This window comes from Neolamprologus brichardi, chromosome 22, assembly GCF_056152115.1.
Source record: "Neolamprologus brichardi isolate AB-2024 chromosome 22, ASM5615211v1, whole genome shotgun sequence".
Lineage (NCBI taxonomy): Eukaryota > Metazoa > Chordata > Actinopteri > Cichliformes > Cichlidae > Neolamprologus > Neolamprologus brichardi.
Window position 1 is genome coordinate 81462 of NC_142124.1, and position 21949 is coordinate 103410.

The 21949-nt window shown below is 49.3% G+C and overlaps 1 protein-coding gene across 4 annotated transcripts; it reads left to right on the top strand.

Moving 5' to 3' along the window:
* Positions 1-201: 201 nt before the first annotated feature.
* Positions 202-19428, top strand: cdc42se1 (CDC42 small effector 1). 4 transcript variants are annotated; one of them, XM_006807745.3, is made up of 5 exons: positions 202-315; positions 12530-12889; positions 16707-16811; positions 17296-17367; positions 18116-19428. In XM_006807745.3, exons 2-4 carry the CDS (start codon positions 12740-12742, stop codon positions 17362-17364), a joined length of 324 nt encoding a protein of 107 aa, XP_006807808.2. In that variant the 5' UTR covers positions 202-315; positions 12530-12739; the 3' UTR covers positions 17365-17367; positions 18116-19428. The 4 variants fall into 4 exon arrangements, with proteins under 4 accessions (XP_006807808.2, XP_035771187.2, XP_035771188.2 ...); XM_035915294.2 differs by lacking the exon at positions 202-315 and adding an exon at positions 362-483; XM_035915295.2 differs by lacking the exon at positions 202-315 and adding an exon at positions 611-749.
* The last annotated feature ends 2521 nt before the right edge of the window (positions 19429-21949 follow it).

Below are 21949 nucleotides of genomic sequence, written 5' to 3' on the forward strand. Positions count from 1 at the left end.
TGCTCACGTAAAGCTGAGGAGCCCGAGCCAAAGAGTTTCATTATAGGTAAATGTGGCTGCTCTGTTTATCTGTACATGACAACAAAAACCTGAAACACTGGAGTCTGGCGCAGAGAAGTTCACGGTGCCCTTACCGCAGTCCTCCAGCAGGGGGCGCTGTGGCCCTGAGCTTGAACGCGGGGGGAGGAGACGCACGGAGCTGGGGGCTTTGGAGGAGCAGAGGATGGATTTCCTGGTTGGAGCCACACCTCAGACTGAGAGAGCTCCTGAGAGCTGCGGCGCTTTTATTCCAACCTCTGCTGTCGCTGCTCTGCGGTGAGTCCGGGCCTCCTTTTTACTCCTCTTTACTCCTTTTTACTCCTCTTTGCTCCTCTTTGCTCCTCTTTCTTCCTATCAGACTGAAGCAGAGTCGGGATGGTTCAGTCTGACGCGGGTTAAAACGGGAGACGTTCAGCTGGAGTTACCGGGTCGATGTGAACAAAGGTTCGTCTGTGAATGATTAACAGCTGAATGTGAGCTGAAGGCTTCTCGCTCTGCACACTTGTGTTTGACACGCAGGACTGACTGACCTTTGCTCATTTCTTTGACCTTCATGTTTGACTGTGTTCAGGGTCAAAGTTCAGGTTTGGGAGGTCTGTCTTCGCTCTTTTTCTGACCTGACATATTAAGTGTAAGTTCTTTAGCTTAACACAATGGCTGGAATCAGGGAGCCTAGCTTCATGAAGAGAAGGATGAAGTCAGATCTGCAGGTTTGTACAGGGACTCTGATGTGTCGGTGTGTGCGCGCAGACTCATAAACCTGCCAGTTTTCCTTCTTTAGTCCAAACTTCGCTCTGAGCTTCTCTCTCACTTATTTTCCCCGTGAATGCTTTCAGCAAACATTGGCGTGTGTGATCCGGTTGTTTCTGAGTGGAGTTTGGTCTGAAGAAAGGAGAAAGTGCACATTTCAGACTGGAGAAAACAAAAGGTTTTAAGTGGAGTTTTATCTGAGGAACAAGGAAGTTGATGAAGAAGTGTGAAGGACAGGAATAACACGACGACCTAAAGAGTTCAGTTTTTACGGAGGAACATGAATCAACACGACGTGCGTGTTTTGGACAGCAGGCATGAAATCGGCTGATTTCTGACTGGACTTTGGTGCAAAGGGTCAAATCTGCAGGTTTCAGATTGATTCTGCTCTTTGCAGCAGTGACATGTTTCACACATTTCTCAAATATAGACAGCTGCACAAAATGCACATCTATGGGAGAACTCTTCAGCTGAGTATGGAGGTTAAAGGTCAGAGGTCACAGGGTTCAGGGGACGGAAACTTTGATCCAAAAATATAGCTCCCCTCCACCATCTCCATGATGGAGTTTGTGGTTTGGCTCTGTCCTCCTGCCGCTGCCTTCACGTGCATCGGGATGTTTCGGCGTGTCACACAGCTCAGGTAAAGCATCATCTCTGATCCAAACAGGCTGTGATGGTTCTGGGGTTAACCCTGACCCCGAGGCCGACCTTAGGCTGCGGCCCGTTGAATGCAGACGGGTCGGATCGAGCGGCAAGGATGCATCATCAGGTGACGGCAGCTCCCAGCGCTGAGGTCGTTCTGCTGCAGATGTTTGGGGACTGAATCGTGCTGACGTGTGAACACTTTGTACGCCTGAAGGTCTGTTTAAAACGGGCTCAGTAAATGTAGGGTGTTTCCTGCAGAGGAACAGGAAGTGATTCAGAGGCGCGGGGCAGCGTGTGGTGGCTGGACTCTGACCTCCGTCTCTGTTTGCGAGGACAGGAATGGGTGAACGGCTCAGAGCGCTATCCCGGTCGTCACAGTTGGTTTGTGGGCTCAGGAATGTGCAGTGATCAAATCTGGAGCTGTTTGTGTTTCACACTCGGGGCTGAAGAGGTTAATGTTCCCGTAACACTCCTCTGACATTACCGTGACTGCACGCTGACCTGACTTGTTCCTCTGGACGTGTTGGGACACCGACATCCTGCTCAGAGGTTGTGTAACTGACGGCCGGTCGATACGAGACCGAGTGTTTTTTACTAGCTCTTCTTGTTGTGTTTGAACTCTTCGTCACATTAAAGGTGGAACTGGCTGATAAGCATCAGCTGCTTACAGGGAGAGGAATGCAGCCTTGTCAGGCTGGCGATTAGCATCATTTATCACTTTCACTCGATAATCGCACACAGAGCATGTTTGATGTCTGAGATTTCAAATCAACCCAACTTTAGCTTCTAATGACGACTCTTTGTAGCTGCTGAAACCTCGGTGGGAGGAACATCTGTAAGAAACATCTGGTTTGATGTGAAGCGACGGCTCACCACAGACGTGGCTGAGGGACGTGAATCTGGACACTTTTATTTTTCATTGAATGATTTAAAGTAGACACAGCAGTGGCTCACGTTTTGCTCTCCGGACGACGAAGACGCCGGTGTGAAGGTGGAGGACGAAGACGCCGGTGTGGAGGTGGAGGACGAAGATGCCGGTGTGAAGGTGGAGGACGAAGACGCCGGTGTGGAGGTGGAGGACGAAGACGCCGGTGTGGGAAGGTGGAGGACGAAGACGCCGGTGTGAAGGTGGAGGACGAAGACGCCGGTGTGGAGGTGGAGGACGAAGACGCCGGTGTGAAGGTGGAGGACGAAGACGCCGGTGTGAAGGTGGAGGACGAAGACGCCGGTGTGAAGGTGGAGGACGAAGACGCCGGTGTGAAGGTTGACGACGAAGACGCCGGTGTGGAGGTGGAGGACGAAGGCGTCGGTGTGAAGGTGGAGGACGAAGGCGTCGGTGTGAAGGTGGAGGACGAAGGCGTCGGTGTGAAGGTGGAGGACGAAGGCGCCGGTGTGAACGCCCCCCGACAAAGGTCGACGCGAAGACGCCGGTGTGAAGGTGGAGGACGAAGATGCCGGTGTGAAGGTGGAGGACGAAGACGCCGGTGTGGAGGTGGAGGACGAAGACGCCGGTGTGAAGGTGGAGGACGAAGACGCCGGTGTGGAGGTGGAGGACGAAGACGCCGGTGTGGGAAGGTGGAGGACGAAGACGCCGGTGTGGAGGTGGAGGACGAAGACGCCGGTGTGGAGGTGGAGGACGAAGACGCCGGTGTGAAGGTGGAGGACGAAGACGCCGGTGTGGAGGTGGAGGACGAAGACGCCGGTGTGAAGGTGGAGGACGAAGACGCCGGTGTGAAGGTTGACGACGAAGACGCCGGTGTGGAGGTGGAGGACGAAGGCGTCGGTGTGAAGGTGGAGGACGAAGGCGTCGGTGTGAAGGTGGAGGACAAGACGCCGGTGTGAAGGTGGAGGACGAAGACGCCGGTGTGAAGGTGGAGGACGAAGACGCCGGTGTGAAGGTGGAGGACGAAGACGCCGGTGTGAAGGTGGAGGACGAAGACGCCGGTGTGAAGGTGGAGGACGAAGACGCCGGTGTGAAGGTGGAGGACGAAGACGCCGGTGTGAACGCCCCCCGACAAAGGTCGACGCGAAGACGCCGGTGTGAAGGTGGAGGACGAAGACGCCGGTGTGAAGGTGGAGGACGAAGACGCTGGTGTGAACGCCCCCCGACAAAGGTCGACGCGAAGACGTCGGTGTGAAGGTGGAGGACGAAGACGCCGGTGTGAAGGTGGAGGACGAAGACATGGTGTGAACGCCCCCCGACAAAGGTCGATGCGAAGACGCCGGTGTGAAGGTGGAGGACGAAGACGCCGGTGTGAAGGTGGAGGACGAAGACGCCAGTGTGAAGGTGGAGGACGAAGACGCCGGTGTGGAGGTGGAGGACGAAGACGCTGGTGTGAACGCCCCCCGACAAAGGTCGACACAAAGGCGCCGGTGTGAAGGTGGAGGACGAAGACGCCGGTGTGGAGGTGGAGGACGAAGGCGCCGGTGTGAAGGTGGAGGACGAAGGCGCCGGTGTGAAGGTGGAGGACGAAGACGCCGGTCTGGGAAGGTGGAGGACGAAGGCGCCGGTGTGGAGGTGGAGGACGAAGGCGCCGGTGTGGAGGTGGAGGACGAAGGCGCCGGTGTGAAGGTGGAGGACGAAGACGCCGGTCTGGGAAGGTGGAGGACGAAGGCGCCGGTGTGGAGATGTAGGACGAAGGCGCCGGTGTGGAGGTGGAGGACGAAGGCGCCGGTGTGAAGGTGGAGGACGAAGACGCCGGTGTGAAGGTGGAGGACGAAGACGCCGGTGTGAAGGTGGAGGACGAAGACGCCGGTGTGGGAAGGTGGAGGACGAAGACGCCGGTGTGGAGGTGGAGGACGAAGGCGCCGGTGTGAAGGTGGAGGACGAAGGCGCCGGTGTGGGAAGGTGGAGGACGAAGACGCCGGTGTGGAGGTGGAGGACGAAGGCGCCGGTGTGAAGGTGGAGGACGAAGGCGCCGGTGTGGAGGTGGAGGACGAAGGCGCCGGTGTGGAGGTGGAGGACGAAGACATGGTGTGAACGCCCCCCGACAAAGGTCGATGCGAAGACGCCGGTGTGAAGGTGGAGGACGAAGACGCCGGTGTGAAGGTGGAGGACGAAGACGCCAGTGTGAAGGTGGAGGACGAAGACGCCGGTGTGGAGGTGGAGGACGAAGACGCTGGTGTGAACGCCCCCCGACAAAGGTCGACACAAAGGCGCCGGTGTGAAGGTGGAGGACGAAGACGCCGGTGTGGAGGTGGAGGACGAAGGCGCCGGTGTGAAGGTGGAGGACGAAGGCGCCGGTGTGAAGGTGGAGGACGAAGACGCCGGTCTGGGAAGGTGGAGGACGAAGGCGCCGGTGTGGAGGTGGAGGACGAAGGCGCCGGTGTGGAGGTGGAGGACGAAGGCGCCGGTGTGAAGGTGGAGGACGAAGGCGCCGGTCTGAAGGTGGAGGACGAAGACGCCGGTCTGGGAAGGTGGAGGACGAAGGCGCCGGTGTGGAGGTGTAGGACGAAGGCGCCGGTGTGGAGGTGGAGGACGAAGGCGCCGGTGTGAAGGTGGAGGACGAAGACGCCGGTGTGAAGGTGGAGGACGAAGACGCCGGTGTGGGAAGGTGGAGGACGAAGACGCCGGTGTGGAGGTGGAGGACGAAGACGCCGGTGTGGAGGTGGAGGACGAAGGCGCCGGTGTGAAGGTGGAGGACGAAGGCGCCGGTGTGGGAAGGTGGAGGACGAAGACGCCGGTGTGGAGGTGGAGGACGAAGGCGCCGGTGTGAAGGTGGAGGACGAAGGCGCCGGTGTGGAGGTGGAGGACGAAGGCGCCGGTGTGGAGGTGGAGGACGAAGGCGCCGGTGTGAAGGTGGAGGACGAAGGCGCCGGTCGAGCGGTGTTGCTGTGATTCAGACCTGAAGCTGCTGCCGTGGTATAAACGGTGTGAAAGTTGCATTGTTGAAACAACATGTTGCCGCCTCGAGCACGCGTGCTGTCTAAGAAGAGTCGATGTAAAGTTCACACGCGTTCATGTTGCTGCTCAGGTGGAGGCTTTCATGCCGCTGCACCTCAACTCTCTGATCCATCAATGCTCTTGGTTTGAGTGAAAGTATTACTGTGGATGTAATCCAAACTTTTACACGTGTTATTTGTCCAAAGTAAGGCCACCCCACCAGAGCTGGCTGCGTAAATGTTTTCTTCACAACTCAGAAAACTCGTGTTTAATGTGTAAGGTTTGATTTTGTTTTTTACTATTTCAAGAGGCAAAGGAGCTCGTGTTGAAGACAGGAAACCAAAAAGCTGGAAAAGTAGAACTGCAGCCAATCAGGTTCATTGATTAACGTGACACAAACTGTGGAACAATTTCAGAATAAAGTTCGTCACTGTGAAGATCTCATCATCTACACAACAACACGTCGTCAGCGTGAATGTGGAGTAACGAGCAGCGTTTCATTAAAACATGGTTATGTGATGAAATCAGTGCAGACGCTTTATTAGTCTGTTTGTCTGAAACGTGCTGGGATCAGCTGGATCCATTCATACTCATAACCCTAACTACAAACAGATGAATGAACCTTTGAGCTCCTCGTAATAAGGACTGATTGCCTCTTATCATATCTAAAGGGACAAAGTGTTCATGTTTCATGCAGCAGTCATAGATGTGCACTAACAAAAGGTTCTGTGGTTTCTCAGGTTTGTCCCATTACTGTGACAGCTTTACACGCTCGCATTAGTACAGAAAGAATCATCCCACCGTTCGTATGTCGATGACACACACTTACACTCATCATTTTCCTCTGATGAGCGAGCATCTGTTCACATGACCTGTGGGATTAGCATTGAACAGTTTGTCTGAACTCCAGCGCACGAGTCAGGACGCTCAGCATCGTCGCTGAGCTCAGCCGTTGATAAAGACGATAAAGATAAGATCACCTTTATTAGTCCCACACGTGGGAAATTTGTTTTGTCACAGCAGGAAGTGGACAGTGCAAAAGTTATGAAGCAAAAATTAGAATATAATAAGAATAAATACAGTACACAACTGTACAGAGTAGAATAAAATAAAATACTATATACAGTAGAATAAAATAGAATAAAATATACAATAGGATAACAATAGAAGACAAATGCTGTATACAACTGAGTAAAAATACAACGATGCCAGAAAGAGTATTGCACATTAGTGTTATTGCACATGTGTGGATGTGTTTGATCAGTTAAAGTCTTTGTTGTGGAGTCTGACAGCAGTGGGGAGGAAACACCTGTGAAATCTCTCCGTCCCACACCGTGGGTGCTGCAACCACTGAAGGAGCTCAGTGCTGTCAGAGTCTCCTGCATGGTGGGAGATGTTGTCCAACAGGGGTGACAGCTTAGCCACCGTTCTCCTGTCACTCACCACCTCCACTGGGTCCAGAGGGCAGAACAGAGCTGGCCCTGATCAGCCTGTTCAGTCTCTTCCTGTCCCCAGCAGACCACACCATAGAAGATGGCTGAGGCCACCACAGAGTCATAGAAGGTCTTCAGGAGTGGGCCCTCCACTCCAAAAGACCTGAGTCTAGGTACAGCCTGCTCTGCCCTTTCCTGTAGAGGGCGTCTGAGTTATGAGTCCAGGTTGTTGTTCAGGTGAACACCAAGGTACCTGTAGCTGTCCACAGCCTCGATGTCCATACCTTGGATGTTCAGTGGTTACAGTGGAGGATGTTTGTGCCTGTGGAAGTCTACCACCAGCTCCTTGGTTTTACTGGTGTTGATCTGGAGGTAGTTCAGCTGGCACCAGTCATGGATCAGTTCTCTGTACTCCATGTCGTCCCCATCAGTGATGAGGCCGACTATTGCAGAGTCAATACCAGAAACTGAGAAGTCGGCCTTTTACATTAACTAGGTTAGACTGTTGCTCAGTTTGCAGGAGTCTCCAAACCATCAGCAGCTCATTAGGAGTAGATGGTACATGGACATGTGACCATATTACTGCACAGAGGTGTCTTTAAAATCCCTCAATTACTTCATAAAGGTGTCAGTGTGTGCGTGTGTGTGTCAGTGTGTGTGTGTGTGTGTGTGTCTGTGCGTGTGTGTGTGTGTGTGTGTGTGTGTGTCTGTGTGTGTGTCAGTGTATGTGTGTGTGTGTCTGTCAGTGTGTGTGTGTGTGTGTGTGTGTCAGTGTGTGCGTGTGTGTGTCAGTGTGTGTGTGTGTGTGTGTGTGTCTGTGCGTGTGTGTGTGTGTGTGTGTGTGTGTGTGTGTGTGTGTCTGTGCGTGTGTGTGTGTGTGTGTGTGTGTGTGTGTGTGTGTGTGTGTCTGTGCGTGTGTGTGTGTGTGTGTGTGTGTGTGTCTGTGTGTGTGTCAGTGTATGTGTGTGTGTGTCTGTCAGTGTGTGTGTGTGTGTGTGTCAGTGTGTGCGTGTGTGTGTCAGTGTGTGCGTGTGTGTGTGTCTGTGCGTGTGTGTGTGTGTGTGTGTGTGTGTGTGTGTGTGTGTGTGTGTGTCTGTGCGTGTGTGTGTGTCAGTGTGTGTGTGTCAGTGTGTGTGTGTGTGTGTGTCTGTGTGTGCGTGTGTGTGTCAGTGTGTGCGTGTGTGTGTGTCTGTGCGTGTGTGTGTGTGTGTGTGTGTGTGTGTGTGTGTGTGTGTGTGTGTCAGTGTGTGCGTGTGTGTGTCAGTGTGTGCGTGTGTGTGTGTCTGTGCGTGTGTGTGTGTGTGTGTGTGTGTGTGTGTGTGTGTGTGTCTGTGCGTGTGTGTGTGTCAGTGTGTGTGTGTCAGTGTGTGCGTGTGTGTGTGTCAGTGTGTGTGTGTCTGTGTGTGTGTGTGTGTGTGTGTGTGTGTGTGTGTGTGTGTGTGTCTGTGCGTGTGTGTGTGTGTGTGTGTGTGTGTGTCTGTGTGTGTGTCAGTGTATGTGTGTGTGTGTCTGTCAGTGTGTGTGTGTGTGTGTGTCAGTGTGTGCGTGTGTGTGTCAGTGTGTGCGTGTGTGTGTGTCTGTGCGTGTGTGTGTGTGTGTGTGTGTGTGTGTGTGTGTGTCTGTGCGTGTGTGTGTGTCAGTGTGTGTGTGTCAGTGTGTGTGTGTGTGTGTCAGTGTGTGTGTGTGTGTGTGTGTGTGTGTGTCTGTGTGTGTGTGTGTGTGTGTGTGTGTGTGTGTTTCTGACCTTACAGACACCTTCATGCTCTTCATGGACTGAAGCGTGTGAGTGATGTTGTCGTGATCACAGGTGTGTCACAGGTGTGTTTGTGGTGCTGAATCACTTTAGTTTCCAAACAGACTCGTTGATTTATTTCCCTGTTTTCGTCGTAGCGGTGTAAACGGTCACCTTCCTCTGCACCGTGTTTTTTCTTCTTATCAGCTGAGATAAGCATCAGCAGGAAGCCAGAGTCTCAGTTTAGAAAGGAGGAAGTGAAAGCAGAAAATAATGCACTTCAGTCTGCCTGTTATCTAAGAATTTACCTGAAGTATGGAGTCGTGTGTCGCCAGCGTGTTGGAGAAGCACGACTGAAATGAAAGAAGACCAATATGTGTTAGACTGCAGGCAGGGTCGGCCACACTCGCTCAGGACGAGCGTGTTTATCTGTGGGGTGTTTGTGTCCAACGCTGAGTCCACTGTGTGACAACAACCCGTTAGGCTTCAGACTGAACGCTGTTGTGATGTCAGCATGTCACACCTTTCTGTGTCATCGTACCTTATCAGAAAACGGTGAGCATGTGCTCCAGCCACACAGATGCTGCCCTTCAGCAAGCTTCCAGGAGATGGCCAATCAGATGGGCCTCTAGGGAGGTCTTAAAGAGACAGGAGCTGGATGAGCTCGTTCAGTCAAAATGTCACAGTAACTAAACACAAGTCTAAAAAAATCTTCCACTGATGAAAAAGCAGAAGCTGATGAAGGTCAGAGGTCATTCAGCAGATGTGTTTAAATAAAGGCCTTCCTCTGTCATGTGACCTGCAGGCCGTCGTCCCACACAGACAAACGGGCCGTTGTTGTTGTTGTTTCAGCTGATTCGGCCTCCAGGCTGATGAACGCTCAGCTGATGTCACATCAGGTGGTCAGATCAGGTGGTCAGCTGTGACGACGATGGTGATCACATGATGTCTGCGGGTTAGTTTCTGTTATTTTCACAGATGAAACTGTCCTGATGTCAGATAAAGATGAAACCTCTGGTTCACTTCCACCTTAAACTTCCTCGCACATTCGTTAAACAGACTCGTTTCACTTCCTCTAATCAGACTGGTCCGTACCACCTGCAGCCAGACGAGGGAGGAAGAGTCTGTTCCTCCTCCTCGCGTTGGCATCACGTGACAGATCTCCTGCTAGCAAACACAAACGCACAGTTTACACATTTTCCGCCGCTCACATCACTCCTGCAGGAAAAGGCCTGACTTCTGATTTCAGGCACAAGAATAAGACTTTCCAGGATGAAGCTGTCGATTTCACATCACCGACAGAAACCCAAACGTTCACCTCGAGACGTGTTTAGACTTCACACATGACAAAAAAGCAGCTGTAGTTGTGTTTTTCTCCCAGCTCACATTCACAACAATCCAGAGTTAGGGCTGCCACAAACGATCATTCTGATAGTCGACTAATCAGATCATCATCATTGGACGTAAAACGTACAGCTTATTGCACCAGCAGCATCTGCTCCTATATAACTATCATTAGCTTACAGCTTTAAGTGTTTCAGGTATGTGCTAACTAAAAATAAAGACAAGATGATAGTTTATTAAATTTTAATGAAATTTGCAGATTGTTTCGGTGAAGTTTAATAAACTCCTTGCTATCTAAAATATAACAGGACACCGGAGTAAATTCTCGAGCATCTCACACTTCTGATAATCAGCTGTCTGCTTGACGTTTATTCAGCTGTGTAAAAACTATAACTTTAATCTCAGCCAAACCGATTTACTCAGGAACAAATAAAATACTAAAAAAAGCCAAACAATAACATTTTTAAGTTATCTAAGTGACTTATATATCATGTTTAACCTGAGTAGCGAAAGACAGCGGTGGGTTTGAAAACGATTAGCCAGGAGTCCGGTGTTCTCACGGCTCTAGTTAGCCTAGCCCCCGGCTAGCTATCGAGCTAGTGGGTAACAGACGTCTCCGAAAACGTGGGAGCGCTTTTGAAAATATGTGGTGTCTTGATAAACTGAGCAGATATTTGAGGTTTACACAGCTACATTCTCGCCTGAAAATATGTTAAACGTTTATTTTGTGACCCAGAAAGAATAATAAGAGTAATATTAAAACTAACTAGCTGCCGCCATTGTTGGAAACTGAGCTGGGCCGCGCTATGAATTCTGGGATAGGTCAGGTCACGAAGTATACACCCGACCCATCCTTCAAATCCGGGGAAATGAAGGGCGCATTTTTTGGCCGCGACTGGGGGAGTCTTCGAATTTGGGTTAGGGTTGGTCTTTGCCGTGTCGCTGTAACTTAATCGGCCTTCAAAGGACGCAGCCCCTGAATTTGGACACAGCTTCTTCTTCTTCGGGGTTTAACGGCAGCTGGCATCCTTGTACATGCAGTGCTGCCATCTTCTGTTTCAGTCCGTTATTACACTCTTAAATCCTACTACTTATTCCTGCGTGTTTTGGGATCTTACAAAGCTTCAAACGACTAAAATTAGTCGACGACGATTTTAATAGTCGACATAATCGTGGCAGCCCTATTAGAGGTCTGAGTGCAGCTCCTAACAGGGAAATGTAGTGCGTCAGGTCATCGGCTCACAGCTGCATTACCGTGAGTTCAACCTGAAGGCTGAACTTCAGGTGATTGCTCTGATCCTGCAGGTCAGGTGACAGAGGATGATTCGAGTGACAGAGCGCAGGACATCCTCTCTGGGCCTCCGTCAGGAGTCGGAGCCGCAGGCTGCATTCCTGGCTGCTGATCAGGGTGGATGTGGAGCGTGAAGCTACATGTTCCTGGCCTCCACATTCTTTCCTTATCGTCTGCTGAAATGTGCTGGACTGAGTCCAGAGACGCTCAGTCCTGCGTGGAATCGGGCCGCATGCCCACGTAAAAACAGCGTCTCACACCTGTGCTGCTCGTGAGCTCACACAAAGGTGTGGGAGGAGTTTACACGTCTTATTAATCTGAAAAACCAGCACGCAGAGCTCGCTGCACCATGACACGAAGATGTGTTGGCAGTGCTTCCACACTTTTCTAGATTCTCTAAAAATGAAGTAGAAATAATTTGTTTCACGTTCTGTGTGTAAGAAGTTAGAATATATATAATAAAAGTGCACGAGCGCTCAGTAAATGTCCCACCTGAGGGGTCAAAGGTCAGAACTGTGATTTAATCAACAGCTGGAGTCAAGTTTCAGGATCAGCTTGAGAAGAACACACACACACAGAAAGAGACACACACACACACACACACACACACACAGAGACACACACACACACACACACAGAGACACACACACACACACACACACACAGAGACACACACACAGAGACACACACACACACACACAGAGACACACACACAGAGACACACACACACACACACACACACAGACACACACACACACAGACAGCAGGACTGTGTGTTTGGACACACCCAGTGTTTAGTCATGCTCGGTGTGTTTGCCTTGTTGACGTCTCTGAGGGTTCCCGCGTAGCTGGGTGTCTCACTGCGTTCCTGTTTTCCTGCCATGTGGGGACGTTTGGGGGAATTTTCTGTGGGTTTTGGGTCTCAGATGTTGGGCTCGCAGTCATTTCATCGCTGTGTGTAAATCTGCTGTTCCTTCTCTGCATTGGTGCTGCTGTAAGGACATGTGAGCGTTCACAGGAAATCACAGCAGGAGAGATGTGAAGGCTGTGCTGTGAGAGTTTCAGCCGTTCATGTTTGAACCTGCAGAGCTCAGAGAGCCTTTATGTAAGCAGTAATAACTGAAGTATTTTCAGCATGATTAGTTACTGTTTCTAGTGTTTTAATCAAACTGACAATATTTGTGAAATTTTTTTTTAAAAACTACAAATAAATCAGATGGTCTCTGACAGCCAGCATGGTCCAGGTGTTTCTATTAACTTAATCTATCCATACAGGATTTTCAAAATAAAGCAGGCTGGATATAAATGTGTAGCTAGGTGTAAAGTGAAGGTGGAGCCTGTGAACTTCCTGCTGTTAAAGCTGTGATGATGATAGTAGTCATTTAATCAGATGAACGTTTCTCTCTCCACAGATCGTGCGTGAACGTGCAGCTTTGAACTCTCCACACTTTGGATTTGACCTTTTTTTTTTTTTTTCACCAGATTTGTAGAATAAACACGTTTTTTTTCTTCAGCTGCTAAAGAGCCGTTGAATTAATCGGGGACATCCCGACTCCAGCCTGCGCCGGCATTTTGGGAGTTTAGGCATCTGAGCTTTGTCGTCAGTCAAGTTTTTGGCCTGAATGCCCCAGGATTACCCTCAGGCTGTAGTTCCTCCTCTGGCCTGCAGGGCAGCAGCAGAGAGCAGCGTCCGGCCGTCGGACAGACCGAGCCTCGGCATGAGCGACTTCTGGCACAAGATGGGCTGCTGCGTGGTAGCTAAACCACCGCCGGTGAGACGTGCTGTCTTTTGATAACTTTAAATGCTGCATGTGATTCTAAGTCCAGTGTTTGTGCAAATATTCGAATTAATCATGTTAGCTAACGTTAGCTAACGTTAGCGGATAAAATGTTTCAAAGCTGAAGTTAACTGGTAACTTGGACCATCAGCTAAAGGATGGCTGATGCTGAGCAGGTATGTGATCGGTGTTGTTTATGTGAACGTGACGCTGCACAGGTAAAGGCGGGGCTTGTGTGCTATTCCACAAATGTCCCCATGAGGCCTCAGAGTTACTGTGGCCTCCACACACACACACACACACATGCACAGCTTCCCTTTTCTCTGTGACCTCTGACCTCTGCAGCCGTCGATTCTGTTTTTGCTTCACGTGACATAAACAGAACGCAAACACAGATCTCCACGCTACACCCAATAAAAGGTTCCTGATGGTAGCGACGCTGCCGTGACGGGAGGAAGTGCTGCTGTGGCCTTTCTCTCCAGAGAGCCTCCTCCTCTTCCTCCTCCCTCCTTCCTCTGGCTCTATTTTTAGCTCTGTGTTTGTTCCATTGTGGCTCTGCAACAATACACCTTTAATAAACACAGCGAGACGCACCGATGCCAGCGCTGACTTCACTCAGGAAGTCTGTAGGTTAAAGTGGGCCGGTTTGAACTCCAGCCGCACAAAGTTTATCACAGAAGGTTTTGGTGGACGTTTTGACTTCATCGTTATTGTGCGTATTCTCACATCCCCCGCCTCTTTGTGCAGCTGTTTGTGATAAAGTTGTGACGGTGCGAGTGATGTAGACGTCATTAAATCAAAGAGAAGTTGTTTCTGCACATGCTCAGTTTGTCGTCAGCACTAAAGATGTTGTGTAACGTGAGGCTGACTGCACATATTTCACCCATGTTCCAAAAACACGTGACAGCATCAAATCAGGTCCTGTGTAAGTTCCACAGCCACTCGAACGAGCAAACACGTCGCCTGTTTTAAGGTTTTTATACTTTCGTCTTTTTGGGGCGGAGCTTTTACATCTGGCCTGTTTAGGACTAATGATGTCGGCCATGTTGGAGGTGTGTGAGCTGATCCTGGCTATGATCCTTCCAGACTGCTCTGACTCACTGATTACACGATGATGATGACGAGGGTGGGGGTAGTGTTTAGCTGTTCAACACAGACGTTGCCAGGAGATTTGTTTTCTTCTTCTGCTGTTTGCTCTGCAGCGTCTCAGGGTTACGTAATGAAGCTGTGAAGCCACTGAGCGTGCTCAGTTTGTAAACCTTACATCAGTTTCTGCACTTTGATCTCTGACGTTTCAGAAACATCAAGAAAAAGCTTTGATTACAAGTTTTTAGAGTCATGGAAACAACCTGAGGCAGAGAGGAAGGGTGTGTGCAGGAGAGCATCCACACAAGGGAAAGACCACAACACTGTCACAGAGACACACACTGGTGTCTGGGACTGAAGTGAGCGTGTCTGCACTGCTGTTTGAAGGTCAGGTCATGTGACACGAGTTAAAACAGACAAACTCACATGTCTGTCACAGACTTTGGATCTTATTAAAAACATGTGTGACCCTGTAAACAAATGCAACGTACCTACAAGCCTGCAGAAGGAGCACAGACACAGAAAACACGACACAGACGTGTGTTTAAGTCTGTGGGAGACGCAGAGTGCCAAACACACCACTGCTAACATGGCTGTTCGCTGCTCACGGACAGAAGGCCCACGTAACAAACACACGAAAAGACAAATCCCACAAACTGCTGTGTGTCATTTATTTTATTTTATAAACCAAAAGGAAACCTGAACAACGGAGACACAAGAATCCTGTAAAACGAACAATTTAATGACAGTAAAGGGCTGTTCTGTTCTGATGACAGCAGCATGTGCTGCAGTAAGGGTTGGGGGGTTGGGGGGTTGGGGTTTTTTAAATGTGGGTCCCCTGGTTCAGGTGGAGCAGGATGTAGGAGGGACCCCGGTGCGCCTCGCACTGATTGGATGATTGACGGGTGTTATTTTAACCTCCCGCTGAGTCAAGCGTGACTCGTCCAGTTTGTCGACCGAGCAGTTGTTTTATTCCTGACGTTGCCATGACGACCGCCACCCCCGCGGAGGAGGCGGCGCGCCAGCCGAGCGGCGATGATTCACGTTCAGAGGGGGGAGCGTGGCCGAGCGGGACCCGTGTCTGTTTACGAAGCACCGATCTGCAGAGACGCTGCGACGTTCCGACGACGGATTCTTCAGCTGACCAGACGAGCAGTCGAGACACATTTATGACTTTTAAAGGAAAAGTTTCTCTGTCCAATCAGAACCAACGTCTTTGTTTGCCTCATTTATTATTTATTCTAAACAGATACAGCACACACACACGTCTGCTATAATTCACAACAAACTGCCAACTTACATGAAACAGGTGTGTGTGTGTGTGTGTGTGTGTACGTGTGTGTGTGCACACCTGTGTGTGTGTGTGTGTGTGTGTGTGTGTGCACACCTGTGTGTGTGTGTGTGTGTGTGTGTGTGTGTGTGCACACCTGTGTGTGTGTGTGTGTGTGTGTGTGTGTGTGTGTGTGTGTGTGTGCGTGTGTGTGTGTGCACACCTGCGTGTGTGTGTGTGTTTGTGTGTGGTTATTCCCGGGCACGGTTTTTCCGGGTTTATTTCAGTGTTTTATTTGTTCCTGAGTAAATCGGTTAAGCTTCATAACATATTACTTACAGTTAAATTAAGAGGCTCCAGACCTGTGACATCATCAAGTACACTGGTGTTGCAATTGTACAAATCGCGAGTCCGTGCTCGCCGAGTACACGAGTACGGACTCGCGTACTTAGAAAAGGCCTTTGAGTCTGATTTGTGTTTGACACTTTTACATTTCTGAACTTGTTCCTTCTTCTCTAATTTTCCTCAAATTCTGGATTTCCTTTGACCTCTGAACTTTGACCTGGGTTCCCATTGCTGTCATTAGATAAGAGCTCTGGAGAGTTCTGAGGAGCATAAGCCTCTTAAGTCTTAAGATGTCTTTAAACACAGCTGGATTATTGGGAACAGATTCACTTCAGTGTTATTTACATAGAGTCAAATGTCCACTGCAGTCGCCTCAAGATGCTTCATATTGTAAGGTAGACCTACAACACTACAGAGGGGAAAGAGTCCGACTGTCTGTGAACGCAGCACAGAGAGCCGACAGACACTGTTTACAGACTGAAGCATATCGCTCTCTAGTCCCTGTCAGGACTCTTGCTGCAGCATTTTGGATTAACTGAAGGCTTTTCAGGGAGTTTTTAGGACATCCTGATAATAATGAATTACAGTAGTCCAGCCTGGAAGTAATAAATGCATGAACTAGTTTTTCAGCGTCACTCTGAGACAGGATATTTCTAATTTTAGAGATGTTGCACAAATGGAAGAACGCAGTCTTACATATTTGTTTAATATGTGCGTTGAAGGACATGTCCTGGTCAAAAATGACTCCAAGGTTCCTCACAGTGTTACTGGAGGCCAAGGTAATGCCATCCAGAGTAAGAATCTGGTTAGATACCATATTTCTAAGCTTTTCAGCGCCGAGTACAATAACCTCAGTTTGATCTGAATTAAGAAGCAGAAAGTTAGCGGCCATCCAAGTCTTTATGTCTTTAAGACATTCCTGCAGTTTAACTTATTGGTGTGTGTTATCTGGCTTCATGGACAGATAGAGCTGGGTGTCATCTGCATAGCAGTGTAAATGTTTCCTGTGGAACTCCATGATCTGTTTATGAAGGTGTTTTTTCATCTGGCTCAAATTTGGACAAACACACATCAGAGACTCTGTAATAATGTGTGTCTATGTGATCATAGAAGAAGAAGAGGAGGAAGATTGATCGCAGCATGATCGGAGAACCGACTAACTTCATCCACCTCACACACATCGGCTCTGGAGAGATGGCAGAGGGCCTGCAGCCGGTCAGTAACAATCCTGTCTACCTGTTTACTCACCGTGTGTGTGTGTGTGTGTGTGTGTACACGTCACAAATCGGTGCATTAAAATGGATAAGTAAAACATTAACAGGGACGTTTGAGAACAAAGTAAAACACTGAGCAGAACGATGACGTGTGTGAAACTCTGAACAGAAACCAGTTACAGGTATGATGGAAGCTGTCACACTTCAGTCTGAACCGTAGCGTGTTTGAGTTTTACCGCGGGTCGCCCGTCGACCCCAGACTGGGATTGTGCCTCTACTGGAACCAGCAGCCTGTATTGGTGTAAACCCCTACAGAGCAACAGCATTTTAATATTCACTCTGTTATAGATGAGAACACCCAAATACAGTTCAGTGTTACACTTACATTTACAGGATTTATTGGCTATAAAGAAGGTGTGACTCATTTTAATTCATCATGTTGTCTTCTGTGTTTGATACATGTGTGCTGTTGTTGTGTTTTACAGTCGGGGTCGGTCCAGGAGCAGATGAGGTCTAAAGGCCCGAACATGAACGGCAGGAACAGCCTGTTATAGCCGGTAAACCAGCTTCTCTCTTCATTTGAGCTCATTTAGCATCACAAGATGTTCCAGCAGCAGCTGTTAAAAACCACATTTTAGAAAAGATGAGTAAAGTAAGGACTGATTATTTATTATTATTATTTAGTCCAGGACTGTAGGGTTTCCTGTACCGTGGTAAGCAGATCTCCTCCACCTATAACGAAACAGAAAGTGACCCTGAGTAGGTTAAAACAGAAAGACAGCGGGCAGCCTTAGTGTGGTTGAGCCCGAGCTTCCTGTTAGCGATGAAGCAGCGATGAACCCTGCGTTAAACCTGAGTGTGCACCTGTTTGATCTCCAGGGTCACTGCAGACACAACCTGATGAAGCAGAACTACAGTTGTTTGTCCTTAGAAAAACAAAATCCAGCTGTGGTGCTGAGCCGGTCCGACGGTGTCCCGACCATCCACCCCCCCGACACCCCTCCTGCACACTCTGACCCTGTCACCACCTCCCCGCACTTTGTCCTTTGTCATCATTCATTTGACCAGTAGAGGGCATCGCCCTTAAACTGTAACTATTACATAATTTCTAATGCTGCAGCACACCTCCAGCATCGGTCAGTTCACTGTTCCTCCACGTGTTTGTGGAAGTGTACAGATGTTTATCCTGATCCCCAGAGGATGGACCCTTTGTATTGAAGGATGTTCTGCCTGTAGGGGGCGCTGACTGCCACATTTTACAATGGTCAGCACCGTTTGACGTTTCCTGTGTCTTTCATCTTCTAGGAGTGATGATATCGACCCAGACCAGCTGACCGACCTCTTTCTTCTCCACACTGAGCCTCGCCTCTAGCACGTGACTGCCAGCCAGGTGCTTTGACTCCCTCCTCCACCCTACTGAAGTGCCCTTGTGCAAAGCGCTGAACCCCGAACACCTACAGGAGGCACTAGCCTGATATAACTGTGGGGTTTTTACTCACAAAGACTGATAATCAGTTCCCAGAATAAAACTAATATTTTTGGTCACTACAGGTTTCCCTGTCAGTATTAACCTCATTAGACTCCATTTCCCAGCATCCATTTCAATGTTTTCAAACAAATGACAGGATGTCTGTATTTATGAAAGAAAACGTTTTCTGGCTCCAAACTGTTCGATTTAAGATTTCACGTTTTTTTGTGGAGTGTTTTTTCTGGACTCCATTTCGAGGATGGCCCGTTGTTTAGTATTCAGCTCCTGAAGGATCACTACACCTTCTGGGGCTTCGTCAGCAGATCCTGAACCGTGCGTATGTTCAGGGATCACGTGTCCAAAGCGATTACATCACCTGATGTCGTCTCCCAGGACGCTGCTGGTGCTTTTAAAGGACTCTTGTTTTAGGAGACGGGAAAGTCCCATGAATGCCTGCTACACTGGACTGCTGTGTGTGCTGGTGCTCTTACATGTCTGTGTTTGTGGGGACCTGTGTGATTGTTAGATCATGTGAGGACCTGCAGATTGTGTCATGGAGGGTCCTCACAACGATAGAAATGCAGACATGCAGGACTGGACCCACAGTCCTAAACCTCCACTAGAAAAACACCAAAAATTATCATTATTATTCAAAAAGTTCTCTGTTTTTATTTTTAACACTTTTTAAATTCTTCATCCAATTACTGTGTTACTCAAACTGTGGTTCAGGGACCCCAGACGGGGCTTCAGATAACATATTTTAGCTCCCTGTTTTTAGCACTGCTTGAAAGGTCTGTTGTAAGCTGTCACAGTTATTACTGCTTTAAACGTGTGTACTCTTCTGCTGCTCCTGATTGGCTGTCTCACATCTGCTCAGCTGTTATCCAGATGTTCAGGTTGATCTCAGCTCACAAACCAAATTTGTTTAACGTGGTCTTGAAAAAGATCATTTTGTAGTTTTTGAAACATCTGCTGATGAAAACGTTGATGTTGATGTTTCGTTCCAGCTCTTCTGTCAGAGCTGAAGATTCGTCCGTATTTATTTTTGTAAATCACACCAACGTGCAGGTTGGTCCAGCTGTGTCCCAGCTCTGTGTGCACCAGCCAATCCTGTTTCACGTCCAGTTATTAAATGTGTTTGCCAGTGAGAGCCGGCGCTGATTGTTTCTGCTCGCACACAAACGCATCACGATGACAGTGAGCCACGTCTTATTGCTCGATTTATTCGAGTCGCGCCGTTCATGAACGCCATCCTGTGCCCGGATGCTCTAACAGCAGCGCTGACTCGTCAGGGGAAACTGACTGGTTACCGCGGAAACCACAGAGCGACAATGGCGACGACAGGAGCGTAAGTGCCCGAGCTTCTGGTGCATTCATGAACTGTGCAGAGCGTGGGAGGAGTTATTGCTGATCCTTGTAAAAGTATTTGACTCGGCTCGTTCCAGCTTCCCGCCGAAAACGTTTGTGTTCACAAACATGCGGCGTCAACGCTGCCATTCAACCAGCGCCAGGAACGCCTCTGACCCGTGTCAACACTCGACTTGAAACCTGAACGTGTTGCACTTTGGTTCAAAGACAGGGACTGTTTCAAACAAAGGAAGGATGGGTCTCTGATTCCAACACGTTCACCCGGGACAAACTGTTTTCCTGTGGAGCGTCGTTGTTTTGGATCATTGTAGCTCCAGAAACTGTTGCTCTCATTTAGACTCATGCTGGGAACCTGAACGTCTCCTCCACCAAGGCCTGAAGAAGATCAGGATGTTTTCTTAAGATCAAGATGTTCAGCCTGAGATGTTTCATTGTGAATTTTTTCCCAGACTAGTTGAAACTCACATCTTCTTCCTTTTTTGTGTCATATCAGACGTGTTTGATCCTCCTGAGAGAAAATGTTCAGGCCGCTCTGAACGCTCAGCTTCCATCGTTCTACTTTTATAACTCTGCAGGTTTCCAGACACTGACCAATGAGAAGACAGCGGGATTTAGGGAGGGCTGTCTTAAAGAGACGGGAGCATACGAGGGATTGTTGGGATCTGGGAGTTGTGCACAGATAATGATTTGCTTACAAAAATCTGACCGCGTCAGAAACCGTCCCGACTGCGGTTTACAAAGCGTCTCCAGGCTGGAGTCGACGTCGTGGCTCATTCTCGCTCTTGGATTCTGGGAAATGAAGCCTCTTCCTGTCGACAGTCCCTTCCCTTCAGGTGGAAACCACCGAGTGTCACGCTGTGCTTTTATTTTGTGATAGACGCTGATTCTATTGGTGCATAGAGAGTACTGATCAGAGCTTCTCTGGAAGAGCCTCGATGGGAACGCTGTCCAAAACCAGTCTTCATCAGAACAACTTTTACTTTTGCAGCTGTTTGTGGTCGGGCACTGATAAACTGATGTCAGCCAATCAGCAGCCCCCTGCAGCTGCGCTGGGATTAAAGTGAATGCAAATGATTGGGCAGAAGAGTTTTAATGGATTTCTTCTGAGCTGTGTTCACGTTTGATTGGCTGAGGGAACTGTCAGTCAGCGAGCTGTGGGGGTTTTAAAGCTGCGAGCGTGAAACATGACACTTCCTGCTGGTCCAATGACGGTCTGCCCACCCGGCGAGATCTGAGGAACGAGCTGAAGTCGAAGCTGAAGCTGCTTCCGTTATGTGCAGATGCCTGATGTGAAACTCTTCTGTGCACTGAGTGATAAACTGGATCATTAGACTCGTGAGCCTGGCTCGGTTTACGAGGATATTTGTTCAAAGATCTGGAAGGTTTTAACTTTGCATGCAGGAAAAGTCACGTTAATGAAATCTCCAGCAGCTCCTCGTGTTTATGAAACCTGACTTTGTCACATCATCTCCACCGCTGTAAAAACCGAGATCACAGGTTATTAAGGAAACATTAAAGTGATATGAATGAGAGGTTTGTGTGGCGTCGTCTGTTGTGTAAGCTGCTCCTCCTGCAGAGGCACAAAAACACCTTTATTCTTCTAATGTAACGCGTGTCTCATGATGGCTGAATAAACCTATTTGTGGCTTCGTGTGACGAAAGTTTATTCTAAGAGTAGTACAAAACAACAATTTGGAGATGACACTTTGATCCTAAAGTACTGAAACGTGGGAACACCTCTGAGGGTCGACGGTTTCATTTTGTTCCCAGTAAATCACAGCAAACATGTTCAGCTGTCGTCATGGAGACGAGGTTTCATCTCGTAGGCCTGGATGTCTTACAGATGTTTAAATTCAGGTCAGGGGTCGGTCAGTCCACATCGCCACTGCAGACAGGACGGGGCTCCACCCCCACCTCCACCCACCTGTCACTCACGCCTCACCACTGTCTCCCTGCCATTCCTGACTTCCTCTCTGGCAGCCAATTGTCTGCTTTCTCTGACAAAAGACACCGACGCTGCTTTTGTCCTCCGTCAGCCCTCTCAGAGCAGCCGTCACATGTGTGGTTGTCTTTCTGCGCAGCACCATCCTGCAGAGTAGCCACATTCTAGCTAACAGCACCTTAGTCCATACATACAGACTCCGGTGGCTGTAGTCCACCTGTGCATGTCTCACTCGGGTACATGACCCTGTGTTTCTCCCTCTCACCTGTCTGCAGTCCTCTCCTCAGCACCACGCCCACCCAGCACCCTCTCCCCCTGGGACACTCCTCTAACTGACCTCTGAGCTGTGGGGCAAACACTT